This window comes from Osmerus eperlanus, chromosome 4 (assembly GCF_963692335.1).
Source record: "Osmerus eperlanus chromosome 4, fOsmEpe2.1, whole genome shotgun sequence".
In the NCBI taxonomy this organism is placed as follows: domain Eukaryota; kingdom Metazoa; phylum Chordata; class Actinopteri; order Osmeriformes; family Osmeridae; genus Osmerus; species Osmerus eperlanus.
Genome location: NC_085021.1, coordinates 12,082,792 through 12,110,443, shown reverse-complemented (window position 1 = coordinate 12,110,443; position 27,652 = coordinate 12,082,792). Strand labels below are relative to the sequence as shown.

The window sequence follows — 27,652 nt, the reverse complement described above, 5'->3', positions numbered from 1 at the left end:
TCATTATAGATGTGTGGAGTTGGAGATGCTTGTTCACGACATACTGCATGACTGCACATATGTACAACCCTCACAATAGACCAACCACAACGAAAGATTTACAAAACTCAATGATTTTTTATTAAACTTCTATTTATGTAATCTGTATATATAAAAGTTCTAAAGCCATAGGCCTGAGACTAGAACAGACAGTGAGGCTGGTGTGTGTTTCTCACATCCACATATCAATTATTCCTCATTATTCACCAGCAGCCATAATAATACAGACAGACAATAACGTAAATTCGTAAACAGAGGCGAAACATACTGGAGAATAAAGGAGAGGACTGCACAGGAAGTGTCCCAGAGATGGTCCAACTACTGGAGTGAAGAGCAAAGGTCCTTGGGAAGCGGAATAAATAACGGTGGAGGCTGGTCTGCTCCCAGCTGATTGGCCTTGTCATCACTGGACACAGTGACCCAGAGGGCGGGCAGGAGGGGTTGTGTAGAGAAGTGGTAGGACCAGAGGTACCATTGTGAGGAGAGAGGATGAATGTGCATATGAAGCTTGTTTGAGTGATTGAATATCTGCACGTCCCTGCTTGGTGGGTGTGTGTGTGTGTGCATATGTGCATTTGTAAATATGTGTGTTTGTGTGCTGTGTGTGTCTGAGATAAAGAGAGCCTGATCATTTGTATACGTCTTTTTTTTGTAATTCAACCCTCCTTTTCTTAAACACTCGTATCAACCACAGACAAGGAATACTCATGATTCTGGGCACACTATCGCTTTCACATGACCTTAACACCCTTTTCCCATTCTCTTAAATACATATTTTACATCTCAGATTAAATACCACTGTTTGTGCTAAGGTGTGTAAGTGTGTCGAGGGGCATATGCACTTTCCGGTGCTACTGGCATCGTTCCCTGAGTGTTGAGACCACAGGGCAGAGGATCGACCTTGAGCCCCAGACACCACATCCTGCCACTACCAGCACCTGGCAGTGGCAGGTGCTGGTATGTGGCTGTGTGTGTACTGGGGGGTGGATGCATGTCATGTCTGTTTGGTGAATTATTCTAGTATTTGTTTCCATCTACGCTTCCAATCCAGTGTGTGTATGTGTGTGTTTGTGTGTTCAGTCGCTGTCACTGGTGTCGCTGCTGGGATCTCCTTGCACCTTGTTGCGGTGCTGCATCGCGCGGTGGTAGGCCACCTGCACAGACTTGCGAATGTTGGACTTTCTTCCCTCCAGCATCTTCTCCTTGTCCAGTTCCTGGTCCACCCCCAGAGGAACCAGCTTGGAGCGGGGCAGCCACTGCCTGCAGACACACACGCACGCACATTCAAACCCAAACCACATGAGAACCTCCTTACAAAGAGCATGTTCTTTCATCCTCCTCGCACAAACCCTCTGACCCCGTTCCAGAAGCAGAAGCAGCTCGTTCTTGCACTTCTCGGTATTTGAAGTAGCATACCGGTACATACTTGCAAAAACATGACTGCTCTGTTGCATAGTGATTGTTTGAGGTTTGCTTTACAGGAAGACAGGAAAGACTACGCGAAGGAGCTCAAACGTAAGTGAGATAGAAAGGCAAGAATGTAGAAAGAGAGAGAGAGAGCATTGTGCTGACCAGGTCCTCTTGTTGTCGAAGAAAAGCACGAGAAAGAGGTGTTCCCTGGCCTCCTGGGTCATCTGCTCCCCCAACTTTAATACGTCAAGGGGGGGCACAGGGATGGGGACTCCCCGGTGGAACACCCCCTCCCGGGGCATCTTTGGATCGATGATCTACACGGGGGGGGGGGGGGGAAGGATCAGTAAAGGGTAGATTTGTGTTGCTGGTGTTGTGTGCGTGTCAACAGTAGTGGGCCTCACCAGAGCTGGGTAGGAGGGGTAGCCTCTGCACTTGGCCCACACCAGGTCCAGAGCGTCCAGGGTGGAGTAGTCATCTGAGGTCATCCAGCAGCCTGACCTGGCCCGGCCACGCACTACTGGCAGGAACACACACACACACACACCAGCAACATGGACTATGGAGCTCCACACACACACACACACACACTGTGCTATTCCTCCTCCACTGTGAGCGTTTAGGCTCGTTGCAGTAAACAGACAGAAGTAATGGTCACATTGTGGTGTGCCAAGCGTGCGTGTGTGCTTGTGACTCACAGTGTGAGACACTCCGTGATCCTCCAACAGAGTAAGAGTCATTCTCCGTGCCTGACGTCTCCTCACTACTGTCCTCCTGGAAGGCCGAGCGCGAGAACGAAGGCTTTCCTCTGCCTTGTTTGGATGGAGTGGTACTGGTGAGAGAGAGAAAAAGAGAATTTCACCTCAACTATAAAGGGCATAAATTTGACATCATCTCGGATCCATAATATGATTGAAACCTTGTTTTCTCTACAGCTGGGGTTAAAATATTGTCGGATAAATCGTTTTTCTACACACAGGCTCCAATGATTCCTTTGTTTGTATCACCTGGTCCTGTCAGAGGCTGCGCTGCTGCTGCTGCTGGTGGTAGACTCTGAGTCAGAGCTGGAGCGAGGCAGACTCCTCTCGTTTCTGTACACACGGAAACTCTCCGTCACCGGCTGGTTCCCTCCATCGAAACCGTTCCTTGGCAGGCCTGGCACAGAGAAGGAGAGAGTTTAATGATTGATTCATCGATTGGTAAACAATCCAGGTAGACGGTGCTGCTATAAAAGTGGAGTGGAGGGAGTAGTCGCCTGACCCAGAATGGTGTCGTCGTTCTCACTGTCGCTCTCAGAGCTGGAGCTGCTGTGGGGGCTGCGGGGCCTCTTCCTCTGCCTGGGGGGGGACAGCAGAGGCAGCTGAGGAGGGCCCACGGGGCTGGGGCTCACCCCCGTCCCACCGTGGCTTGCGTCCCGGTTCTTAGGGGGGCGGCCCGGCCTCTTGGGGGGTCCGGCAGTTTTGGGGTTCTTCTTGGAGAAGAGGACAGAGGTGCGGCGGCCCACCTCCGAGGCCAGGGCAGAGGAGGACACACTCAGGTCTACCCAGGAGAGGAGGGGAACACACAGGGTTGACATCTAAACTAATAATGACAGGATGTTATACAGTCTGTAATGGTGTGTGACTAGGAATGATACCGCAAGAATTGTCCAGATATGTATCCTATACTCTGTGTGAGTATGTCTTAGCCTGGTAGAATTGTGAGTGCAATGTGCTCCCACTCTCACCTTTGCTACTGATCTCCTGGCTGCTGCTCTCGCCCCCCTCGTCATGGTGACCCGTGGAGGAGGGGTGGTGGGAGAGGGATGGACCGCGGTCCCCGCCACCCCCAGAGCTCCGCCCCCCCGGGCCAACTCCTCCCTCACGCTGGTGGGCCAGTTTCCTCTTGATGACGGTCATCTCCTTCCTTAGGGCTTTGGCCCTTCGAGACCGGCCGATGCTGTGCTTTCCCGAGCTGACCTCATCAAAGCTCGCCTGCAGGTAATGCAGCTGCTCCTCCAGCGGCAGCCGGCGGCGGTTCTCAGGCAGGAGCAGGTCTGAGAGAAAGTAGGAGATGTTATCTACCATCAAACACCAACCACAGGCAGGTGTGTGGGTGAGATAGTCCCAGCCAACTCACCTTCCTCATTAGAGGAGAGCGGCCTGTCTCGCTCCCGCTCCCTTTCTCTTTCCTGTTCCCTCTCTCTGTCTCGCTCCCTCTCTCGCTCCCGTTCTCGTTCATGCTGACTGTCCGGGCTGGGCTCTCGGGGGAGGTGCATGCCTGACTCATATTCAATCCCTATTCGCTCTGCCTGACGGCGGGCAGTCCGAATCACGGCTCCGCCCATCTCCCTCAGGCGCAGCGCGGCACGATAGAATACAGTGTCCTTAGCATTGTACTTGAGGCAGTTGTTGACTATGAGGCCAAAGTCTGCCTCGAAGGCCTCAAAGGTGAGGTAGCGGTGTTCCTCAAGGCAGTTCCACATGGTCTGGAAGTCCATTGGCCTCTCGATATGGTCCAGGTAGTCAGGAACCTGGAGACAGTCAGAGGTTAGGCTTGAACATCCACCAGGTAAACCTCTTTTCTATCAGTAACTTGTGTGCGTGTGTGTGTGCGTGTGGTTTACCTCAGCCAGGGGCACAGGCTCAGTGAAGAAGTTGCTGGTGTCTCTCTCCTGCAGCTGCTCCAGAGTGCTCCTGAGCAGTACCAGGAAGGGAGTCAGCTGCATCTCTAGCGCCATCTGCTGCACCTTGATCTAAACACATGCACGCGCACACGCCATAAGGTCAACACGGACTCCAAACACACCTCTCCCATGCGCAAACACTTCTGCCGGTACGTGTCCTGTGACACGGTGACTCATGACTGAGTGCGTGCGTACGCTCCTGCCCTGCGCCCGTCTCTCACCGTCTCCCTCTTCAGCTTCTCCCTCTTGCGAATGAGCTCCACCAGCAGTCTGGCTCTCTCCAGGTCATGTCTCAGCCTCTGCCACGCCTTCAGCTGCTCCTTCAAGGCCGACTGCTTCTCCTCACTGTCCGGCTGAAGCTCCCACACACAGGCAAAACACAAGAGAGAGTGAACGTCCAACACGATGGGCCGATCGCACACGCACCTTTAGAAAGGCCACTTTCACGGCAGACACTGCGGAGGATCAGCCGCCCGGTGTGGGGATTACCATGGGCAGCTGGGACTGCGGCGGCTGGGGCTGGAGCTGGTCGGCGTTGCGCTGCGACTGCAGGTGGGTCTGGAGCCGGCGCAGCAGGGGCACGCCATTTCGGCTCTGCCTCTTCAGGGTCCAGTAGCTGTGCAGGCGCTGCATGAACTGGCTCTTCCTGGGGACCGTCAGGTTATTGGTGATCTTACTGAGCCTGGTGGTGGAGGGGGCACAGCAGATCATGTTAGAAACCAGTGGAACGGTCAGATACAGGATAATGCATGTATGTCCTCATGTAAGTATACCTGTGGGGGGGGATACAGGGCACAGACACGACAGGCGCAGCATTCCTCTTCTCAGCCAGGATCTTTCTAGCTCTCTTCATCTTTAGCCTTGACTTGGCCTTGGCCCTCTTGGCCCGCTCAGAGCTCCAGCCCTTGGAGTCATCGTCATGGCCGATGCTGGGTTCATCATCATCGTCCAGCTCCCCCTCGCTGTGGGAGGAGCCCATGCTGGCCCCTCCCACCCCCCCAAGGGGGCGAGCCGAGCCCGGAGGGGTGTGGATGTCGCAGTAGGCCGTCTTGCGGACGCTGAAGGAGGTCCCGTTGGCCCCGGTCTCTCTGACCGGCTCCATCTTCATGTACAGGCCGGCTTGCTGGGCGCAGGTGACGTGGAAGGCGGTGTAGCAGTTGGCCTTGTGACACTGGATGCAGGCGCCGGAGCCCCTCTGCTTGCAGATGTAACAGGTGAGCTTCCATCGGGCGGCGGGGATGTGCTCGATGCTGTCGATGGGCTCCAGGAAGACCGTGTTGGCGAAGCACACCTGCAGAGGGCAGAGCGGGAGGTGAGGAGGGGACACTGCCATCTGCACAAGGGGTGAACAGCATTCCCAGGCTGAATGTGCCATGCAGCCATGCGAGTAGGATAACCCGTGGGCACACACAACCTAAATCCACGACTCACCTCTGGGATCCAGAGGGCACACACCACATGTGCCCAGCGGGCGTCGTCCGTCTGTTTGAAGGCCCCTCCTTTGTTGGGGCAGAGGGCGCAGTCCACTGCCCGGCTGGGTGACTGGAGGCAACGCCGGCACAGCCACTGGCCCTCTGGGATGTAGGGCACGCCATAGCACTCCTGGTGCACGGCCAGGTTACACATGTCACAGAAGAGGATCACGTTGCTGTTCTGGCACTCTCCGTCGTTGCAGATGCAGCAGACGGCATCCTCGTCTATCAAAGCGCTGGGGTCGGCCTGGAGAAGGTACAAGAGACACCTTGACATCTCCAGCTCATATTCGCTCTCAGAGGAAAGTAGACTATCCACTACATGGAGTGAGAGATAAATAGACCGAGAAAGACAGATGGGGAGCCTAACCCACCTTGTTATGACTCTCGAAATAGGACTCCTTCTCGAGCCGGTCCATGAGGTACTCAAAGACCTCCTGAGGGATGGGGGTCACACCGTCACTGCGACGCTTGTCGTTCATGATGTCCAGCCAGATGTAGTCCTCCTCATCTATGTCATACTCCACCTCTTCATCCAGCTCCTCCACTGACTTATCTATGTATCTGAGAGACAGAGAGAGGGAGAGAGAGACAACAGGAGAGAGAACAATAGAGAGAGAGAGACAGAGAGAGGTGGTGGTGGGGAAGCAGAAACAAAGGAAGAGAGGCAGGGGGAAAGGATGAGTCAGGGACAGACAACAGTATTGGAACTGGTAGTTTCTTAGCAGGCTTTTCAGGTCAGGAAACACCGAAGCAAGCCTGCTTACTGACCTGTAGTATGAGGAGGGCCGTGGGGGGGCGTCGGGTCTGTCCTGGTCCAGCTCTCTGAACACCACCTCAGGTAGCTTGACTGCTGGCCCAGAAGAAGCGCTGTGATGGTGGGACTCTTTCTTCTTCTCTTTACTCTTGTGCTTACCAGACTTAGGAGTGGCTCCCTTGCCTCCATTAGCAGCAGGGGTGTCTGGTCTGTCCTTTCCGTTCCCCCCAGTCTCGCTCCCTCCTGCCCCACTGTCTCCCCCATTACACGCCCCTCCCCCACCCCCACCAGAGGATGGAGGGTCCTCCGTTCCACTGTCATCCTCCGACACCACATCAATGTTCTCAAATATGCTGATGCGGTGGATGCGTCCATGGATCTCCAGCTCCACCATGCGCTGGGCCTGGGCGTAGGTCATGGTCTCCCTGCCTGGGGAGTGAGACCGCTCTGACCTGTTCGGACTACCAGGGGTGATCCCTCCATGACCACCCATCCCTGAGCCACATCCCTTCCCCACTCCACCCTCCCCATCTCCTGACCCAATCAGCGACACACGAGGGGGCCGGCCCTTCCTCCTCTTCTGGGGCATGCCCTGTGCAGGAGTGGGATTGTCATGGTCATAGTGGTACAGGTGGTACTCAATACCACTGTAACTCTTGTACACCTTCCGGCATGTTTCCACTGGGCACTCATAAGGGGGTTTGGTGGCTCGCAGATTGTGACAGAAAGTCTTCACGTCAAAGTCCAGCCCCATTGTGCCACCGGCCACTGCTGGGACAGCAGATATTCAAGCTTACATCTGGAACACAGAGACATTGAAATGTATCCAACATTTATGCTCACTCCAGATGCAAATCGAGTACACATTCACAAAAGCAAGTAATGTTTGTGATAGCTAAGTGAAAGGATAATAACTATTCTGCCAGCATTGCCAGAAATAAACTGTATATGTTGAGACCCATGTGGGCACGTGGTAACTGTCAACTTTTCCATGGCAACAAACGAAATGCTTAGTTCTAGTTATTCAACAGTTTGCTATATGCAAAACCTATCTAAAACTTTCTTGAGGAATAAACTAGCTATCTCTAAGATATATTCCCACACAACGTTATACCTGCTCCATGTCTGTAGATTTTTTTACGTGATCAAAATGACTGAAATCGGAATAACTGAATTCCCAATAACGGACAAGAATTACAAGCTAGCTAGCTATGTTACAAATAAATACGTTCTATCCAAACAATTATGAAGCCCAAACATGTATTACACTCAAACATTGTTATCCCTCGAAGAAAACTTGGACACACAATACTTTTAACTTACTATCTAAATGTGTCTGTGTTTCGATCGTCTGTACTACGTGGTAGGATTTGAATATAGTTATCGTAATGTTTATATGTTGGTTCCATTCACGTGCTTTACATCCAACAACCCAGAACATACAGATTACCAAGGCTACTACGGAAGTCATCTCTAAAGGCACATGTACTCTGATAGAACCCTGGGCAACAATGTTATGAATCTTGTCAACAATCCTTGTTACATTGTAATAGCTGCTTACTGTAGCTCAATGCTACAATGTTTCCCTCCACAATATGACATCACCCTTTCCCAGATACTTCACAACAGGCTATGTTTTGCTGTGATCAGAATTTAGGTTGATATGTAGCTAGTAAAAGAAAAAGATGGTTTTGAAAACCACTGCTGATCCATAGACATTGAGAGGAATTTATATATTTATTAACAGTACTGTCATGAACATTAGGATCAAGCCTACTATTGGATCTCCTTACGTTTGCCATGATAGGGTCCTAATGTTTTAACTCAAAGGGTAATCAACATGCAATCAAAATACAATCAACACCATAGCATTCAAAAAGCCCACGTTACAAATACGACACAGAACAACCAATGCTGTGGATTAATAAAACACTTACTACTCAAGGCTCCTCAACGTTGCGTGCTGCAAAAGCTCTCACACCAGAGCGGTAAAAGGGGCGGCTATAGATCAATTTAGTAAATGTTTGGAAACTAAATGTGACCACAAAAATCGCGGCTAGTGTGAAATAGTTTTAAAAATAACACAATATCCCAGCATTTTCATTGTGATAGGAATAATTCAGGAACTCAAACGAACAAAAGGGGTAGCCATCATTGTACGCCATTGGCGCGCGTGGGCACATTCGTCAGATGGGGAAGGGGTTGTTTCTTGCTGCTATTGCAGACATAAATCCATGCGAATGTTTTTTAACATCTTTCCAGTTTTGTAAATGATGTTATAGCATTCAGTAAAGGCTTAGATAAATGTATTTATATTATTATCTGCGAATCTTTTGTTATTATTTTCGTGGTGGCGAATCTACTAGTGTGTTTCACAGAGCTGAATAATACATACCCGGAATGATAAATAAGCACCGTTCAAAATACCGAACTGGTACTCTTGCACAAAGCTGCAAACAATGGGAGTGATGGGACTAATTTAGATCGCCGAATCAAATCTTTAACCCGATAAGTTTACTTTTTACGCGGTGCATGTATTATAACGTCCTTAATGGGAATCAAGGAGTCTAGATCAGGCCTGCTTCAGTACTGCAGCGCACTCTACAGCTTGCGTGCATATGTCCATATGGACAACCAAGGGCGCGTTCTATTTCAGTATAGTCTTTTCTCACATGCGTCCTCGTTTAGTTATCACTATCAAGAATGGAGGTGTGTTTAGACAATCCGGGGCGACTTGCAATTGCATAAATATGCATCATTGAGCTCTATGGCCATTTAGGCCTGATACTTGGTATCAAAAGGAGGCGTTTAATAAAATGATAGGGTTGCAAATATAGTTGGTTTTATTTTTTTATGATCATCAATCGCGACAATAATCAATGCATTTACACAGAATTGTAAATTGAAATAAGGTTTGGCTTCATATTAAGGGATTAAAAAATACAAAAGAACAACTTAAAAACTAACAGAGGATGAAACAAGCCAATTAGTTTCATGTCACCACATGAAAGTAATTCTCATGGTTCTCATGGTTTTCATGAGTGTTTCTTGGTGCTGCCACTGGTGCCTTGGGAGATGATGAACTCCATGATGAGTTTGGCTGTCCTACGAGGCCTCTCCATGACGACCGAGTGGCCACAGTTCTCCAGTACATCCACTCTACAAGGCCCTGTCAAGGCCTCTGCAAGCACAGCAGCTCCAGACACATCCACCACCTCAGGCACAGGAAATTAGACACTGTTACAATCTAATTACAATTGATCAGCTTTCAGCATTCTCCAATTCAAGTTATTTTAGGTGACCAATTACCTGATCCCGTGTTCCCCATATAACTTGCAAAGGGGCAGTGATGAGATGCAAATGTTCCTGTAAGGCATACCTGGAGTTCTCACCAACAATCTCCATAAAAACTGAAATCAAAATATGAAAGATAATTGTACAAAGTGTACAATTTCTGAGGCAATCGATCATTGCCCATATAAAATAGAGAAAGCTTCAATGGTTAATTGTCTTTTTCAGACCTTCATGATAAAAATCATTATGTGGAAGCCGAACATCCACCAATCCCTGAAGAATCTAATACAAAAAACAAATGAATAGAAAAATAAATAGAAGGTGTGAATACAGAAATTTATCAGATTCTTATTTTGAATGGATGAACCTCCTACACGAATTAGGAGGAGAGTGTGCTTGGACACAAGGTTGGTTGAATGTGGATCACTGGGAATCCTACCTGTTGTGGGATCTTGAAGCGGACGTGTGAACACAGTCTGAGCATGTCCTCCATATCCTCAGGTGTGGATGGAATCAGAGGGTTGCCCAGACTATATTGACTGTGCTCTAGGTCCTGGAGATGATTGTCAAATTTGGTCTCACTGGGGTACCGTATACCTTCAAGGAGGAAAATAAAGGATTACTATTAATGACTGCAAGATAAAGATATCTGTTTGATTGAGTTTCATTCACATATTTTTTCTCTCTCCAAACAATCAGAAGAACACAATGTTATCTACACTGACCAGCAGGACAGATGAGAGTAATGTAACATATGTCTGAGGGGTAACAGGCAGCGTACACCCCAGCTACATTGCCCCCCATTGAGGTTCCAACCAGATGAAAGGGCTTCCTGTTCAGGCGAATTGTCTCCACAAACTACCAAAGTAGAAAAAAGCTTCCATTATTCTCTGTCTGATTAGCTGTTCTGATACAATGCTGTACATGCACTACAACTTTTACTTCATTAAAATTGATCAAATCTATACAGATGTACGGATGGTAAATACAGTATATAGACAAACTGATATAGAGGAAGCTATTATGGTGACAGCAGCAGAACCCACCTGGTGTATCCTTCTAACCTGGCCCTGGATGGAGTAGTCCTCTGCATTGGTGCGTGTGGTTCCCTCATGGCCAGGCATATCCACACAGAGTATGTGCAGGTGTTTGGGCAGATACTGAACAACACGAATACAGACAAGTACTTGTGACCCTCAAGTTGACTCTGTTTAGTGAGAATAAGATACAGATGAATGACCATACCTTGACTACAGTGAGCCATGTGTCTTTGTGAGCCGAGAAGTCATGCAGCATGAGGATTGATGGTCTGGTGCCTGGCTTCCCTCTGTAGGAGTAGCAGAAGCGGTAGCCTCCACATTCTGCATGACGCACCTGCAGGCCCAGGGTCCTCCTCCAGTACCTGCAGATGACAAGATCATTTGACTGCTGTCCGTACAGGACACATGATTTGGCAACAACAAATATAGAGTTTGTGTTCGGGGTGAGATTTGGTTGTGTTTGTGTTGCCTTGTGTATGTTGGTTTTTGTATGTGCTTATTATAGCACATGATAGATGACACAAACTGAAGGACATGGTTACAGCCTCTGGGTCTTACCAGTAGTAAACTTTGATGAGGGCTGAGGGCCAGAGAAAAAAGGAGGCGACAAAAGCCAAAATGGGAATGGCCAATGTTCCACCAGCAATGACAAACAAGTTCACCACATCCAGATCCACAGCCATGACTATAGGGATAGAATAGTTTCTATCATTCTATATTCAGAAACAAAATGTGCTTTACATGGTTTAACTTCAGCACACTATAATATGATTTGGCACAAGTATCCCCTTACCCTATTAAACACAAAGTACTTTGACCTTCAATTACACATGCATGGGTAAATGTTGGGTCAAGGACATCTTGGAGCACAATCAATATATTAAATTGAGCTATTACAGTACAGCGCTGTTAGCCTTATGAGGAACATACTGGGGTACTTTGAAAGCTATATCATTCTTTGAATAATTGCCTAATCGATCATAATCAGATATACTCATATGATATATAATAGTTATTAAATATATAATTAAAATATTCACGAAATAAAACTGTCCTCATTTTCAAATTCCACAGGACGCATTTTCAAATTCCATAATGAACAGAGTTTAACCAAAACGATTAATAATTCTGCAATCAAAGACAATTTGCCATATTTTTTTACAGTGTTAAAACGTTTCATAACATTCTGAAAGGATATACTTACTTGATCTGATGACAATATCTTTCGATTCCTCTCGAATAACTATTATGGACTGGAATACTAGACCAAGCAAAAGTCAATCGACTTTTCAAACGGCATGCAGATGCTTATTTTCAGTTCGGACAAGCGTATTAAGGTCTAAATCTCCGACTATTTAATCTGGTTCTGTATTTAGATTTAACTTTAAATATGTTTGTGAATATTGTAGATCTTTGCTGATACCTTCGCTCCAGTGAGGTCATATTGATTTGTTTTTTAGAAATGGGAAAAACCGGACCTCTATATATAATTCGGTCAATCTTTTAAAGGGAACGTACAAGCTTCTAAGCGAATAGACCTACTTATATTTTTCAGGTCTTCGATCGAGGTGCAGGACACATACAAAATACAAAAAAGCAAGTGAATTTGTGGTGTGTTTGTGTGTGAGTCAAACAAGCTGAAACTTTATTAGGTCTACCACAAAACAGCAGGAAAAGTCAGAAAGAATAGTTACTATACATCCAAGAAATTTCACATGTATACATAATTCCTGTATCATTCCTGTACCACCATTCCAAAACAACAGTCTACATACAGTAAACTTTATGGAACAACTACAAGAAAAGGAGATCCAGGAATATGCTGCTCTCCCCACTTCACTGCCAAAACATAGCTGCCTTTCTCTTTGACCATGTAGCTGACTTCATAGTGATTGTTGCCGAGGTGTTTGATTGACACCTCCTCACAGGGAATGGTAGGACCATGCATACCTACAAGGAGAAGGTTTGTACCTATAGGACAAAATAAAAGCATGTTTGTACTTGCTTCACAATAATAAAGGCAAATACAACAAACATTCTCAAATCAAATGTAACCACCAATCTGATTCACATAATTATATAAAATAGAAATCATGGAACCTTCATGCCAAAGCTCCTTTCCTGTATGCTCACCAGCTTTACTGCAGTCAACAGAGAAAGCGTTTCTCCCCCCTACAAAAGCCTTCCTTAGGCCTGGGCCACTGCTAGCCACCTTGGAGGCATCAGACATGAAGGAGGACCAGATAGAAGAGGCTCCACACCCACTGGGTAATGTCATCTGTAGGCCTGTGATGAATGATCACAATTTGGTCACAATTATTTCACATTTAGTCCCGTCATTATGACTGTTATCCTGGGTCTGAAACTGGTTTGTGACCTTAACTCTGAGTCATGACAGAGCAGAGGCCTACCTGTGTCTCTCTGTCCCAATGCTTTATCCACAGGAACATAAACTGGCACCAAGTAAGGACTGTCTTGAATGTGCTCATTGTTGAACTTGACAGACACCTCGTAGTCACCTAGTCACCAGAAAGATGATCTACTTTAGATGACAATGTAGTTATTTATTTGATATAAAATACATACAGATATACTGTTGTAGCAGTCATAATAATAGTTGGGCTCTAGGAAACGTGGAGAGGAGTCCTGTGTATCTGGACCTGGTTCTGGAGCGATGTAGGAGATACCACAGGAGCCATCCCCTCTGTCCTCAAGGACCAGCTCTGCCCTGCTAGGACCCTCCACCGCCACTGACAGATTCCCAGCACCCGCTTCGCGAGCCCAGATACTGAAATCAACTGAGACATGACATCATAATGCTGATTTCAGTATGTTGCTTGTTTTGTTGGTCACCTGTTCTTTCTTAATAACATTCATCAAAGTGAATTATTATCATTATGTACTAGTCAGAGGTAAAGATACAGACAGTGACATAGTCAACTTATATTTCTACTCTACCTGGGACGCTTGCTTTGGCACTCTGCAGTCCCAGTCCCCAGGCCTTCACCTTTTCTGGTCCTCCTTCCTCTATACGACCCACAGTATACTGGAATGGGCTTCCAGGGATTGGCTGGCTTCTGTACATCACATCAACAGCATGGACACCAGTTTCACTGGGCACAAAGCACACAGTGTAGATGTCATTTCCTGTGGTGCTCAATGTAGCTTCCTCTAAGGCCCCAGAGGGACTGGACACCTGGGCAGACATTTGCTGGGGATCAAGACCTACAGGAAGGTAAGGGAGGGAACAGTCAGTATCAGGTTGGAGTCAATCAGTACACAATGCTACAGTACGGTAGACATCTTTGTGAGCAGTCATGCTTTGCAGTAGAAGGAGATGTAGACAGTAGCCAGAGGTCCATGAGGTAGATGTTTGTTAAGATGTTACCTGGTATTTTGAGGTTAATCCCGCAAGTGTTCCCCACAGTGGTAATAGTGGCTGCTCCTTGGTAGTGGGTGATGCTCTCTCTCACATGACCACTCTCAGTAACCTCTGATCTGAAAGGACTCCCTTGCAAAAAACACAGTCCAGGTTTAACTAACACAATTGAACGTGGGGCTGCGTGTGAGCCATGGGAGAGTTTGAAAGGGTTACCTGGGACATGTTCATCTGCAAATTTGACTGAGACTGTGTAGGCTCCAGGCTCTGTGGGCTGGAAGGAGACCCCACAGGTTCCATCCTCCAGCTCCTCGGTTTGGATCGTCACATTACTGGGTCCTTCGACAGCCAATGTCAAACCTCCATATCCTGACAATAAAAACATGTCAAGTTCTTGCTTACAGCAGAAAAGTCCATTGCTATTAGCTACTCATTCTCAGAGATAATTCCTGACTTGCCTGCTTCTCGTGTATCAACTACAAAGTCCGACATCTCACAGGTGCGCCCCTTGTCTAGCCCTGGACCAAACACCTTAACCCGACTGGCGTCTCCAATCTCCAGTGGAGTGATGATGAGAGGAATTGGACTGTTGGCCACATGCTGACCATCCTTCATGACACTGACCAGGTGTTCTCCAACTTCTTTGGGAATGAAGGAGATACCTGCGCGACAAACCAGAATGGCATCCATCCTTAACATCAATCCAGCTGTCACCCTCTCTGTCAACCGATCCAATATATCATTGTCAGCTCCTTGTCTCTCACCAATGTGGCTGTCAGGCTGCCTCTTAAGCAGGCAGGACACGGCCAGGCCTGAGGGGTTCAGGATACTGGCTGTGAGCAGGCTAATGTCCTCCTCTGAGATGTCCAGGGTAAAGTCAGCCAGTGTTCCCAGTCTCACCTGGGACTTGCAAGCACTCTCACCACTACCAGTCGCTGCACTGGGGCCTGTAGCTGGGCAAACAGGGGAGAGGACAATCTTCAACTGTTATCTACTGTGAATCTCTTTCAAATTAAAGTCCAGTTATCAGTGATCAAAATCAGTCAGGATTAATGAATGATTATCAGTGAAGAATCCTCCAATCTGGCAGCCAGCATACACAGTGCTTACCAGTGATCCTGGCCTTGAAAGGACTTCCTGGAATGTGATTGTCATTGTGGCGTACCAGGATGCTGTAGTCTCCAGCTGCTGTGGGAAGGTAGGTGACAGTGCAGGTACCATCTCTGTTGTTTAGGCAGCGGATCTCAGCCTTAGATGGACCCTCCAGGGCAATGTCCAGTTCACCTGGGAAGTTTAAATGAAAGATCCATCTGGTCCTTGTTTATAGGTCTACAGTGTTATTGTGTCCTCTTTTGTCCTCATCTTTTCTCTGTTGCAGCACTTACCAAGGGCTAAGTCTTTGTTGAAGATAGTAAAGGCTGCAAGCTCATTGGAGGTGCCATAGATGAGGCCAGGCCCATGTGCCATCAGGTCACTACTGCTGGCATTGTTCACATAAAACTGGAGAGGACTCTCTGAAATACAGGTTTTGTGTAACAAAAGCTTGGTTACAATACTATTTTTCAACACTTATGATTCAGCCTGACACCTCACCCTCCAGAAAAGTCTGACAAGGTAACAGAAACTAGATTGTAAGTAAACATACACGGTACATTGTACTATGAATGCCTTACAGTCTTACCGAGGATAGTGCTGCCATTTACTGTGATGTGCATTTGATGCAGGCCCTCCTCAGTAGGATCATACATAAGAGACACTGTTCCATCTCCATTATCAACCACCTCAGCTTGGGCCCTACTCCCTGACGGCATACACACTTCTCCTGAAGAGTTAGAATACAACAATACAAATGCATCACCAAGCTAAAGCAAAAAGAATTATGTAAGTCTAAAGTTGAACCTGGGTGTGAAAGGTGTCACCTGTAATCTCGCTCTCAGGGAAACCAAAGGCCATGACAATGTCAAACGGCATCAGTCCAGTTGGGTTTCCTCTCCTGAGGGGAATGTAGGAGCCGTGCATCATCTGCAGAGAAGGGGTAAGGAGAGACTGAGTGGTCCTGAAACTAAAAGATTGAGGATGAGGTGCAGTACATACAAAGGATATACTTTCTAAAGTGGGTCAGGGAGATCAGGGATCAGGGAGGAAGTTGAGTTTGTTCATACCGTAAGCTGGAGGCTGTCCTTGGGAACTTGTCCATGGTTCAATTCATTGTCAGGTGCCTGGTCAAACACGAAAAAGATCATAAAAACACACAGAACTATTTGTTTCATGACAGATACAGAACCAAAACTGCATAAATACAAAGAATAAATATTTCACATTATCCATGACTTACTCTACTTTGCTATTTTAAACAAAGGGTTAGACCAGTTTCAGTCTCTCACCATGACTTCAAAGGGTCGGGTGAACAGACACTCCCCTCCGAAGCCTGTTGAGAGGATGTAGTTCCCCGGCTGGCTGGCACTGTAGCAGATCTCGAAGGTCCCATCCTGTTTTTCGATAACATCTGCCTCCACCTCCGTTCCATCAGGAGTCAACACAAAACATGAGACCTTGCCCATCCCAGCAGACTGTGTGTTCACCACAAAGCCAATCTCTTCCCCAGCACTGATGACAGTGCCCAGCCCAGGACCTGGAGGATGAGAAGGCCAAAGTTGAGTTGCTTTCCATCTGAGTATGATGGTTCAGGGGGTTTCAGGAAATGAAAAGTATACAATTGCAAGGGAAGTGCCCATAAGCATCAGCACTTCAGACCTGTGACAATGCACTTGTCAGCGTCCCCTGTTGCGATGACCCAGACATGATAGGGTGAGGAGGGGATCTCATCACCACCATATCTAATGACAACCTGGTAGCCACCAGCTTTGTCTGGAATGTAGGAGACCTCATAGGTGCCATCACGGCTACTACTGATAATGTTTCTTCGCTCTCTGCCATCAGGATCCTGAAAATAATAAACAGTGACGCACGCAGCAGAACCAAAGTTCTCATCAATGATTAGGTGAATTTTCATGAAATGTCTGACCAGTTTGTTTTTTAGATCTCTTAAGAGGTTAAAAGCAAACACAATATGTTTGAATATATACATAAATTCTAAATATCTCCGAACTTACAATTATCCTCACTGTTAATTCAGCCTTTCCTGCTTCAGTTGTGTCAACAACAAATTTAGCTGGAAGGCTGGCAGGTAGACCCGATTTCAAACCTGGTCCACTGGCCTGGACTTTACTGGCATCGTGACAGGAAAGCACGTGGCACTGAAAGGGACTGGTGAAGGATAGACCATGAAAACGAGAGCATGATATTTTGAAATGGTCATTCTTCAGCGTTCCATTTTACCTGCAGAACTCCTCCTCATCAGCATATTTGACCAGCAGAGAGTGAGCTCCCTCCATGGAAGGAGAGTAGGCTACTGAGTATGTTCCATCTCCATTATCTGTCACCTCAACATGTTCTATTTTCCCTGTAAATCCCATTGTTTCAGGTTATGTATGTTTAATAATATTCATTGGATATCTGTATTTTATTTTCAGTATGTATTTTCCCAGCCCTTACCATTGGGCATCATCATAGCCACAGATTCTGGGGCATCTCCTGTCTTGCTGCAGCCTATGGTAAAGTTCTGAGGGACTTTGGCAGAGACCCTTGACTCTGATTCAGTATCACCAGAGTGTTTTGAACTGATGGCATCATCAGCAGGCATAACATGGAAGTTATAGGGACTGTCAGAAAAAAGGGGACATTTTTGTCACGTGACACTATAGTACATTCATACAGTATAAAAGTATACTATAGTATAGAATGTTACTTTTCAATGCCAGTACATTATTTACCTGCAGAACTCATCTTCATCAGAGTATTTGACCAGCAGAGAGTGAGCTCCCTCCATGGAAGGAGAGTAGGCTACTGAGTATGTTCCATCTCCATTATCTGTCACCTCCACTCGTTCCATTTCCCCTGGGACCACATGTAACAGATTTGTGGAAAAGGACAAGCTACTTGACAACTTCAAAAGAAGCCATTCAATCACTTCCTGTTGTTTGTTTCATTGTTCATTATTTCATATTGGTCACATTTTTACCACTTGGTGTCCTAACAGCCACAGACTCTGGGACTTCTCCATTCTTGCTGTCAATGGTGAAGGTCTGAGGTATCTGAGCACAGACTCCTGACTCCAACCCTGGTACAGAGACGCTCAACTTCCTGCTTGGGTCACTTGGCAGGACTTGGAACTGGAAGGGACTACAATAAATATATAAATATTCAAGTTAAGAGTAAATCATTGTACTAAATGATTGTCAACTTAAAATTCAACCATGGGACTCACCTGCAGAACTCATCTTCATCAGAGTATTTGACCAGCAGAGAGTGATCTCCCTCCATGGAAGGAGAGTAGGCTACTGAGTATGTTCCATCTCCATTATCTGTCACCTCCACAAGTTCCATCTTTCCTGAATATATCAAATGAGAAAAAAACATAGCCAATAACTATGTATACAGTTTTTAAACAACACTTCTTGTTACCACAGACAGTAAATGAGTACCAGACACTCACCACTTGGTGTCATTACAGCCACAGACTCTGGAGAATCTCCACTACTGCTGCTGTCAATAGTGAAGGTCTGGGGAACTTTGACACAAAGTCTTGATTCCAAACCTGGACCAGAGACCTTTAACTTCTTGGAATCATTGGTGGGAAGCACTTGGAAGTCAGAGAGACTACAATAGAAAGCACAGATCAGTCTTCCTGTCAATGTAGATACAGGGTAAGACTAACTGTGACCTAAGTTTGAAATGAGGGAGATCTGAATCAACCCACATTTCTTTATTTTATATTTCCTTTCAAGTCTAACCTGCAGAAGTCATCTTCATCAGAGTATTTGACCAGCAGAGAGTGATCTCCCTCCATGGAAGGAGAGTAGGCTACTGAGTATGTTCCATCTCCATTATCTGTCACCTCCACATGCTCCATCTTTCCTGTTTGTATGGAAATACATGAAGGAACCTGTCATGTATTTTTATTTTTAAGATGCCTTCCAGAGACCAATTAAATACTTTTCTGTACATACAGTATGTAGTGAAATAACTTCATTACCACTTGGTGTCCTAACAGCCACAGACTCTGGGACTTCTCCATTCTTGCTGTCAATGGTGAAGGTCTGAGGTATTTGAGCACAGACTCCTGACTCCAACCCTGGAAGCAAAATGCTCAACTTCCTACTGGGACCCTTTGGCAGCACTTGAAACTGGAAAGGACTGCAATAGAATTGAATAATTTATTTATACATCAGAAAGAAAGAGGATCCTCAAAACAATATTAATTGTAATAATTGGATTTACCTGCAGAACTCATCTTCATCAGCATATTTAACCAGCAGAGAGTGATCTCCCTCCATGGAAGGAGAGTAGGCTACTGAGTATGTTCCATCTCCATTATCTGTCACCTCCACATGCTCTAACCTTCCTAGATAATGAAGAAGATGAGTGAAAGCAACTTATGAATGTAGATTGCAGTTGCAAATTTCTCAATTTGGACACACATTTTAGAAAACAGCAACATAAAACCTATTTCTTACCACTTGGTGTCATTACAGCCACAGACTCTGGAGCCTCTCCACTACTGCTGCTGTCAATAGTGAAGGTCTGAGGAACTTTGGCACAAAGTCCTGATTCCAAACCTGGACCAGAGACCTTTAACTTCTTGGAATCATTGGTAGGAAGCACTTGGAAGTCAGAGACACTGAAATGAAGAGTATAATAATTATTCATTATTCACATAGGTTGAAGGTTAATGTAAGGCTACCAAATGATTACTTGATCAATAAGACACAGAAATAGACCTAAAGTCTTACTTGCAGAAGTCATCTTCATCAGCATATTTAACCATGACAGAGTGAGCCCCTTCAATGGCAGGAGAGTAGGCTACTGAGTATGTTCCATCTCCATTATCTGTCACCTCCACTCGCTCCAATTTACCTGTTTGTACATTGAAGGAAAAACGATCTTTATACCAGTAGAGAAAAAAACATATCTTTACTAAGGACACATTCTTGTTTTATTAAGGTATTGTATTGAAACATTACATCCTTACCACTTGGTGTCCTAACAGCCACAGACTCTGGGACTTCTCCATTCTTGCTGTCAATGGTGAAGGTCTGAGGTATCTGAGCACAGACTCCTGACTCCAACCCTGGTACAGAGACGCTCAACTTCCTGCTGGGGTCACTTGGCAGGACTTGGAACTGGAAGGGACTACAATACATGTTTACGTCAAAAGTGATTTTTGATATAAACTGGTTACAATGTATGGTCAAAATGAAAGTATGGTGAAAGATGTCACCAGATTTGTCCTTGCCTGCAGAACTCTTCTTCATCAGAGTATTTGACCAGCAGAGAGTGAGCTCCCTCCATGGAAGGAGAGTAGGCCACTGAGTATGTTCCATCTCCATTATCTGTCACCTCCACATGCGCAATCTTTCCTGCATATATCAAACAAGGAAAAAGTAATCACTGGACAAATCTATAGTAATATAAATTGTAAAACATGTCATAACGTTACCTCTTGGCATAAAATACCCATCTTTAAGGATGTGCATTGTTATAATACACGCTTACAAACTATAAATGAGAATGTATTTGATGTTTCAGACACTCACCACTTGGTGTCATTACAGCCACAGACTCTGGAGAATCTCCACTACTGCTGCTGTCAATAGTGAAGGTCTGGGGAACTTTGACACAAAGTCCTGATTCCAAACCTGGACCAGAGACCTTTAACTTCTTGGAATCATTGGTGGGAAGCACTTGGAAGTCAGAGAGACTACAATAGAAAGCACAGATCAGTCTTCCTGTCAATGTAGATACAGGGAAAAGCCTAACTGTGACCTAAGTTTTGAAGTGAGGGAGATCTGAATTAAACCAAATTTCTTTATTTGACATTTCTTTTCAAGTCTAACCTGCAGAAGTCATCTTCATCAGAGTATTTGACCAGCAGAGAGTGAGCTCCCTCCATGGAAGGAGAGTAGGCTACTGAGTATGTTCCATCTCCATTATCTGTCACCTCCACATGCTCCATCTTTCCTGTTGGTATGGAAATACATGAAGGAACCTGTCATGCATGTTTAGTTTTAAGATATCCTCTAGAGACCAATCAAACACTTTGCTGTACACACAGTATGTATTGAAATAACTTGATTACCACTTGGTGTCATTACAGCCACAGACTCTGGAGCCTCTCCACTACTGCTGCTGTCAATAGTGAAGGTCTGAGGAACTTTGGCACAAAGTCCTGATTCCAAACCTGGACCAGAGACCTTTAACTTGTTGGTCTCCTTGGTGGGAAGCACTTGGAATGGAACTGGACTGTAAAACAAGAAAGAAATGCCAGGAAAAAACCCTGCAGATTTGTTGTATAACAACTCATGTTTAGTTTTGTTGCCTCAGACTCACTTACAAATGACACTCATCTTCATCAGCATATTTGACCAGCAGAGAGTGAGCTCCCTCCATGGAAGGAGAGTAGGCTACTGAACATGTTCCATCTCCATTGTTTGTCACCTCCACAAGTTCCATTTGACCTACATCAATAAATAAATGATTATGCATTGAGTCTGTTCATTCAACCTTATTTTACCTGTGAATGCACAAAACCCCACTCACCACTAGGTGTCATAACAGCCACATACTCTGGGGCCTCTCCACTCTTGCTGCAGTCAATAGTGAAGGTCTGAGGACTTTGGGGACACATTTCCATCTCCACACCTGACCCAGAGACTTTCACATCCTTAATATCTAAGGCATCTTTCACTGGTACTCTGAAAGGGCTTCCTGCTTGAACAAGTGCATCTTAATTGAATGTTATGAATGTACATTATGACATTTAAAATATGAGAACATATATTTTTTGAGGCCAACGTATTGTGTAAGCGTTGAAAGCTTGCCTAGAATGTGTTTTCCTCCAGAAGTGATGTTAATGTCATAGACTCCTGGCATACTAGGGACGTATTGTATGTCATAGCGGCCATCTTGTTTTTCTATGCAAGAGACCATGGAATCTGATGGTCCCTCGACACTGATGTGTAGCCCTCCAGCTCCATTTCTCCTACAAATCAGATGAGTGTTTGTAAACACAGGAGTCTCATGGGTTAGCGAGTAAGACTACAAGGTAACTTGATTTGTTGCACACCCGACACCTCCTCTCACCTGCTTCTGACACTGAAGCTGTTGTTCTGCCCTGTTACACCCTGTACAAGTCCCATGCCACTGGCAAAGAATTTGGCTGGTTTACTTTCTTCTTCAAGGTCATTCTGGTCTGGAGATACATCATTTACAGCACATCACATAGGTAATATTGATTAAAGCACTGTTGATTCTTCATAATGAATAATGAGAATTATGACATTATTTAATATTAGTCGATATAAAATCCAATTCACCTTCCCCCTCTGCCTTTCTCCCACAGACCTTCACCTGGCTAGTGTACACAGCTGGATCCACCACCACCTCAGAGGGGAAGTTGGCCAGCACCTTCCCTCCGTACTTCAGCCTCAGCGTGTAAACACCTGCTGTGAGGGGCACGTAGACCACTGTGTAGGTGCCATCCAGGTTTTCTCTCACCTTGGTTTTGGCCCTGTGGCCAGACTCAGATACAGCCTCTGCAGAGAGCTCTCCAACCCCAGCGAGGGCACAGTCTATGTTCACAACACATGGCTCGCCAACTTTGGCCTTGGTCAGACCTGGCCCAGACACCACCACCTTTGAGTGGTCGAAAGGCATGTGGACATCAGCCTGAAATGGGGAGCCTGGGATGTGTATTCCTTGGAAGAGGATGTTGATCAGATGTTTTCCACGTTCTGTTGGCAGGTAGGTCACAGTGCAGGTGCCATCCTCGTTATCCAAACATTTCATTTTGGTTGGGCAGGGTCCATCCACTGTCACACAGAGCTGTCCGCTGCCACAGCTGCTGGTGTCAATGGTCAATTCTGCCAGGCTGCCAATCACCCCCCCCTTTAATCCTGGCCCATAAGCCTTGACCTGAGGAGAGGGGACATTTGTGTGTGTGTGTGAGTGTGGTTGTTTGTACGTGTGTGTGTCTATAGGATGTGTTTAGCAATTTACCTTGCTTGCATCAGATGGCAACTTCGTTGGACTGGTTACATTCAGGTCAAGCTTGTCCATAGAATCAATGCTTTCTGCAAGGTTTTGGTCATTCCCATCTCCTACAGTACAATATGTATAATAAGACCAAGGCTTCATTCTAACTCACATTACAAGTCATTAAACATTTAACCTTTTAGTCAAGTAAGGAAATTCTGCTCACCAAGTATCCCTGACCTTTTAGACCTTTTTGTGGAAGTGTTGAACGAAGGTTCAATTCTAACCCTGGCAGGCATCACCTGGAATAAAAAATATATACTGTAACAATCTGTGTTGTGTCTTCAGGACCTCACTGCCACATTTATCAAAACATGTTATTTATACTTAACAATAATACATTTACTATATTGTTTTGTAAGTACTAAACATTTTGTTTAAAATTACAGTGTGGCAATTCTGTCCAGAGCCAGAAGCCATCTCAGAGCACTCACTCTGAAGGGACTGCCAAGAACACTAACTCCTCCCCAGGACACAGAGATGGTGTGTTTACCCTCTGTCATTGCTGTGTATGAACAGGTGTACACGCCATTCTCTTTATGGACCACTTCCACACTGACAGGCTCTCCATCAAAGTTCTGTTCACCAGAAATGGAAGGATACCGCATATATGTAAAAACGTGTTTCATTCCTCTTTATCGAAGCCCTGATATCCAGTATAGAAAATAAAACAGTAATCAACAAACTTAATAACTAACCTGTGCATAAAGGCCCAAAGATCCATCTCCAGCAAACCTGGTATCCACTGTGAACTCTATGGCACACTTCAGTACAAAGCCAGTTTGACTGACTCCTGGTCCAAAGACTTTCACCTAAAACATGACAAAACAGAAAGAATAAATAGGCACAAGGCACTGTTATGTGATGAATACCAAATACAAATAATGGTTGTGAAACTACATCTGTGAAACTACCACAGATGGCCTCAATTAAACTAGTACAGAACTGCTTGACCACATGCCTTGTGTGGGTAGGACTTCTTTCTGTTTGGGCTAATGTGGGACATGAAGGGACTGTCCTGGATCTCCTCCTCATCACACGTGACATGCACAGCGTAGTCACCCGGCTCTGTGGGCCAGAACCTCACATCACACGAACCGTCTTCCTGGTCATCACACTCCATCCTGGCCTGAGAAGGACCCTCGATGGCAAAACCTGCAGACCACAGGATAGTCATCCTGAACCATACTATTGTGTTCCCAATGCACCCATTAAGATTATAAACTGGTTCATCCAAACGCACATACCCAACATTCCTGCCTCAGCACAGATAGATTCCACCACAAAGTCAGCTGACATTCCCACCACACCCCCCTGCAGACCGGGCCCCCACGCACGCACCACCTGGGGGCCAGCCCTTGGCCACACCCCAACCTTAAACGGGCTGTCAACACACCACAACACATTAAGTTGGATAGGCTACATTCATGAACACAAATGTAAAAACATTTATGGATTATGTATAAAGAACATATTGAATCGCCCCCAATGTTTAGATCATGTTTAGAGTTGTGTCAGTGTTCACCTCTTCAGAATGTGCTCCCCAGCCCATGTGATGTCTATGGTATGGTGGCCGTGAGCGGTAGGGTGGTAATGAAGAGCATACATGTCATCCGTGGCATCTTCCAGCTGAACAGGTACCTCTGAGCCATCTGCCAAGTGTGAAAGAATGAACACGTCTACCGTGAGAGCAAGGCAACAACAACAAACAAACAGGCATTGCAGCAGAACTAGAAAGCTGCTGCTGATGTCAAACAGATGAAGGAGGAGGACGAGACTCACCAGGTCCTGTGACATGCACCTCCAGGTCTCCAGGCCCAGCTCTGCTGGTGTCCACCTTGAAGTCTGCAGTCTGGCCCACCCTCAGGCCTCTAGGCTGCAGCCCCCGGCCACTCGCTCTGCAGGCCTTCGGCTTGGACACTGAAACACACAGTATGGCAAAGAAACTACGAGGTCAAATGAGAAGACTGGATATCTCCTGATGAAAAAGTAGGTTTGTACTGTACAAGGACGACCAACTCAACGCTAATCCAAACATCCTACATTACCTGATCTTACTTAAAAACAGATGGGTGTAATCACATGAACTGATGCTAATGAGCATGTTTGTATCCAGAAAGGATCACATTTTAAAGGGGTCAAAACAGGGACACACCTGATTTGGGTTTCAGGGGGGCCCCCGGTTTCAGCTGGGCTTTGGGAAACATTGACAGGTAGGTCATGATGGACTGCTCATCCACCCTGGGGTCAATGATCTCCTCTGGGGCGATGACCTGCTCACATAGGAATTATACCTATGATGCAATCTCACAATTGTGAAACAGATGTTAAGCTCCTACTTGTTCTCTTTGAGGGTGTGGCTGAACTTAGCTAGACTGTTAGTGAGGGGGCCCTACCTCCAACCAGTAGGGTTGAGGTGATGTTACCATGGCAGTCTGAACAACCCCAGTGATCTAACTCTGCTATGTGACATGATGTCATCCATCAACCCGCTGTGTGTGTGTGTGTGAGAGCAGAGTTCTGACACCATTTATTGAAAAGGAGCACTGGAGGACTGGCTTGTGGTAAACACAAGAAAAAAAGACTGATGATGAGGTGGATGGCGAGCATTGTTCCCCAGTGGCTTTTCCAAGAAACAAAAGCCAAAGATGTCATCGCCAGCTATTACAAAACAGGATAGGGAGGTGGAGAAACAGAACTGGATATGGCTGACTGGAGCTGTGCTGAGCACATGATTTACTTCCCTCTGGACATTTCAGCATATTACTAGTGTGTGTGTGTGTGTGTGGGGGGGGGGGGATTTCATAATTCACACCATATTTCCTTCAAGGAACAGTCTATTTAGAATGTCAAGTTTCAGGCCAACTCGATACAGCTAAACCAATAGAATGTTAGTATCCCTAACTGTCACCTGTGGCACCCCTAGCCATTCATCAGCCTGCTGCATAGCCTCTCTGGCGTTGTCCACTCGCTGCACCTCGTCCCAGCTCTCCCAATCAGGGCACAGACCTAGTGGAGTAGGGGTCAAGGACTTTTTAGTCAGGTAAAGTCAGAAACAGGAGGGAACCAACTAGACTATGAAGGTCAGAATTCCCACCTGGGGCCAGTCCATCCACCAGGGCTCCCAGAGCCTTGCCGTTCATCCAGTCCTGGCTGAAGTTGGTGATGGGCAGCTCAGGCACCTTGTCCTGGATCCAGCCCAGCAGCCGGAGCTCTGGGGTCTGCTTCCTGGCCTTGTCCTGCCCCCCGTCCCCGAGCAGCGGAGAGGAGATGGAGTAGTGGAGGATCAGTGTCCACACCAAGCCCAGGATCAGCTTCATGTTCCCATCTACTATGGCCTTGCTGTCTGTGGGGACCAGCAGTATGTATAGTGTGTGTTAGCATTATGTTCAGCCACTGTTGCATACTCAAACTGCAATCACAAGAGCATTAATAATGCAACGCTGTGTCAGGCTGTAAGTTCCTTTCACTTTACCCCCCCCCCCCCCCCCCGTTTTAAAATAAAGAAATAAAAGAACCATCAAAATCTTTAATGTATAGTACAATATTCATGGAGTCTTTTTCTTTAACTTAACACTGAGTATGTCTGTGTTTCTTTTGTCTATGTGCTGTTAATTTCCAATGACAACAACAAGCCTCACCACTAAGCCCCTCACCTACCTATTGACACCAGCTTGATGTTCTCCTGCTCCAGGAACTCCAGAGCCACAGAAACGTTGTCCAGCCTCATCTGTCTAAAGGTGGGCCGTGTGTGGTACCTCCTGAACATCTTCTTGTGGCTCAGCACCTCCAGCAGGGCAATGAGGGTCAGTCCATCGTTCAGGTCAAACTGGAGGTCCTCGATCTCCCGGTCCACGCAACGCAAGTGCTCGTTGCACCAGCGAGTAAAGGTGTTCTTCTGGATCTTCTTCCAGGGAGCGTCGTCTGCAAGGTTGCTCTCCGCTGAAGACACGCTGTGTTCAGCAGGGGAGCCCTCCACAGTCTGTGTGGAAGACATCCTGCTCCAGCGTCTTTCCCCTTGCTCCACTAGAATGTTCTCTGCAGATCCCCCGTAGTGTGGTGGGGCTTATAAAGGAGGGTGAGGTGGGGAATTTGAGAAGCCATAACCTCACAGAGTTCATATGTTTTCGCTAGAGGGAAGGGACAAAATACTCCCCTTCCCTGTTATCTTAACAAAACACGGCCAGAACCAATTATACTAGAGGAGTACACACACGCAGGGGGAAACATTCCAGCAGACATATCTACCCAGTGCCCTCATCATCATATGGAATCTTTTTATTGACGAGAAAAATACTATAATAGAAACTCGTTCTTTATGACCTCCGGATGGATGCATTCTTGCAGCCTTCTAAGATGGAGGTCAGTAAGACTATCCCAGAGCCTCAGAGGTAGAGAAAGTTGATCCCCACATGGGGGCTGAATGACTAACTTCCACCCCTG

General features: G+C 46.3%; 3 protein-coding genes across 3 annotated transcripts; all 3 read right to left on the bottom strand.

Moving 5' to 3' along the window:
* Positions 1 to 715: 715 nt before the first annotated feature.
* Positions 716 to 8,578, bottom strand: brpf1 (bromodomain and PHD finger containing, 1). Its single transcript, XM_062459090.1, has 16 exons — positions 8,281 to 8,578; positions 6,358 to 7,142; positions 5,961 to 6,150; positions 5,546 to 5,833; positions 4,888 to 5,405; positions 4,600 to 4,796; positions 4,336 to 4,487; positions 4,055 to 4,183; positions 3,568 to 3,961; positions 3,176 to 3,484; positions 2,710 to 2,988; positions 2,457 to 2,604; positions 2,148 to 2,281; positions 1,854 to 1,969; positions 1,612 to 1,766; positions 716 to 1,299 (listed from the first exon to the last, which is right to left on the bottom strand). Exons 2-16 carry the CDS (start codon positions 7,095 to 7,097, stop codon positions 1,116 to 1,118), a joined length of 3,933 nt encoding a protein of 1,310 aa, XP_062315074.1. The 5' UTR covers positions 7,098 to 7,142; positions 8,281 to 8,578; the 3' UTR covers positions 716 to 1,115.
* Positions 8,579 to 9,203: 625 nt separating this feature from the next.
* Positions 9,204 to 12,136, bottom strand: abhd6b (abhydrolase domain containing 6, acylglycerol lipase b). Its single transcript, XM_062459089.1, has 9 exons — positions 11,882 to 12,136; positions 11,236 to 11,362; positions 10,883 to 11,039; positions 10,684 to 10,797; positions 10,363 to 10,495; positions 10,077 to 10,234; positions 9,865 to 9,919; positions 9,653 to 9,753; positions 9,204 to 9,558 (listed from the first exon to the last, which is right to left on the bottom strand). The coding sequence occupies exons 2-9, from the start codon at positions 11,358 to 11,360 to the stop codon at positions 9,379 to 9,381; spliced, it is 1,023 nt and encodes a 340-aa protein (XP_062315073.1). The 5' UTR covers positions 11,361 to 11,362; positions 11,882 to 12,136; the 3' UTR covers positions 9,204 to 9,378.
* A 155-nt stretch (positions 12,137 to 12,291) lies between these two features.
* Positions 12,292 to 27,218, bottom strand: flnb (filamin B, beta (actin binding protein 278)). The gene is made up of 50 exons (XM_062460511.1): positions 26,870 to 27,218; positions 26,307 to 26,555; positions 26,121 to 26,218; positions 25,365 to 25,482; positions 24,992 to 25,129; positions 24,735 to 24,861; positions 24,457 to 24,593; positions 24,171 to 24,364; positions 23,908 to 24,021; positions 23,644 to 23,787; positions 23,376 to 23,451; positions 23,174 to 23,274; positions 22,492 to 23,089; positions 22,259 to 22,367; positions 21,997 to 22,157; positions 21,716 to 21,883; positions 21,510 to 21,633; positions 21,255 to 21,418; positions 21,013 to 21,136; positions 20,713 to 20,876; positions 20,412 to 20,535; positions 20,148 to 20,308; positions 19,909 to 20,032; positions 19,633 to 19,796; positions 19,397 to 19,520; positions 19,152 to 19,312; positions 18,910 to 19,033; positions 18,612 to 18,775; positions 18,384 to 18,507; positions 18,138 to 18,298; positions 17,890 to 18,013; positions 17,612 to 17,778; positions 17,396 to 17,519; positions 17,170 to 17,323; positions 16,811 to 17,000; positions 16,441 to 16,688; positions 16,219 to 16,275; positions 15,976 to 16,078; positions 15,738 to 15,878; positions 15,442 to 15,570; positions 15,167 to 15,340; positions 14,821 to 15,009; positions 14,515 to 14,718; positions 14,273 to 14,425; positions 14,066 to 14,188; positions 13,636 to 13,902; positions 13,338 to 13,475; positions 13,089 to 13,196; positions 12,811 to 12,963; positions 12,292 to 12,648 (listed from the first exon to the last, which is right to left on the bottom strand). Exons 1-50 carry the CDS (start codon positions 27,204 to 27,206, stop codon positions 12,461 to 12,463), a joined length of 8,010 nt encoding a protein of 2,669 aa, XP_062316495.1. The 5' UTR covers positions 27,207 to 27,218; the 3' UTR covers positions 12,292 to 12,460.
* Positions 27,219 to 27,652: the final 434 nt, after the last annotated feature.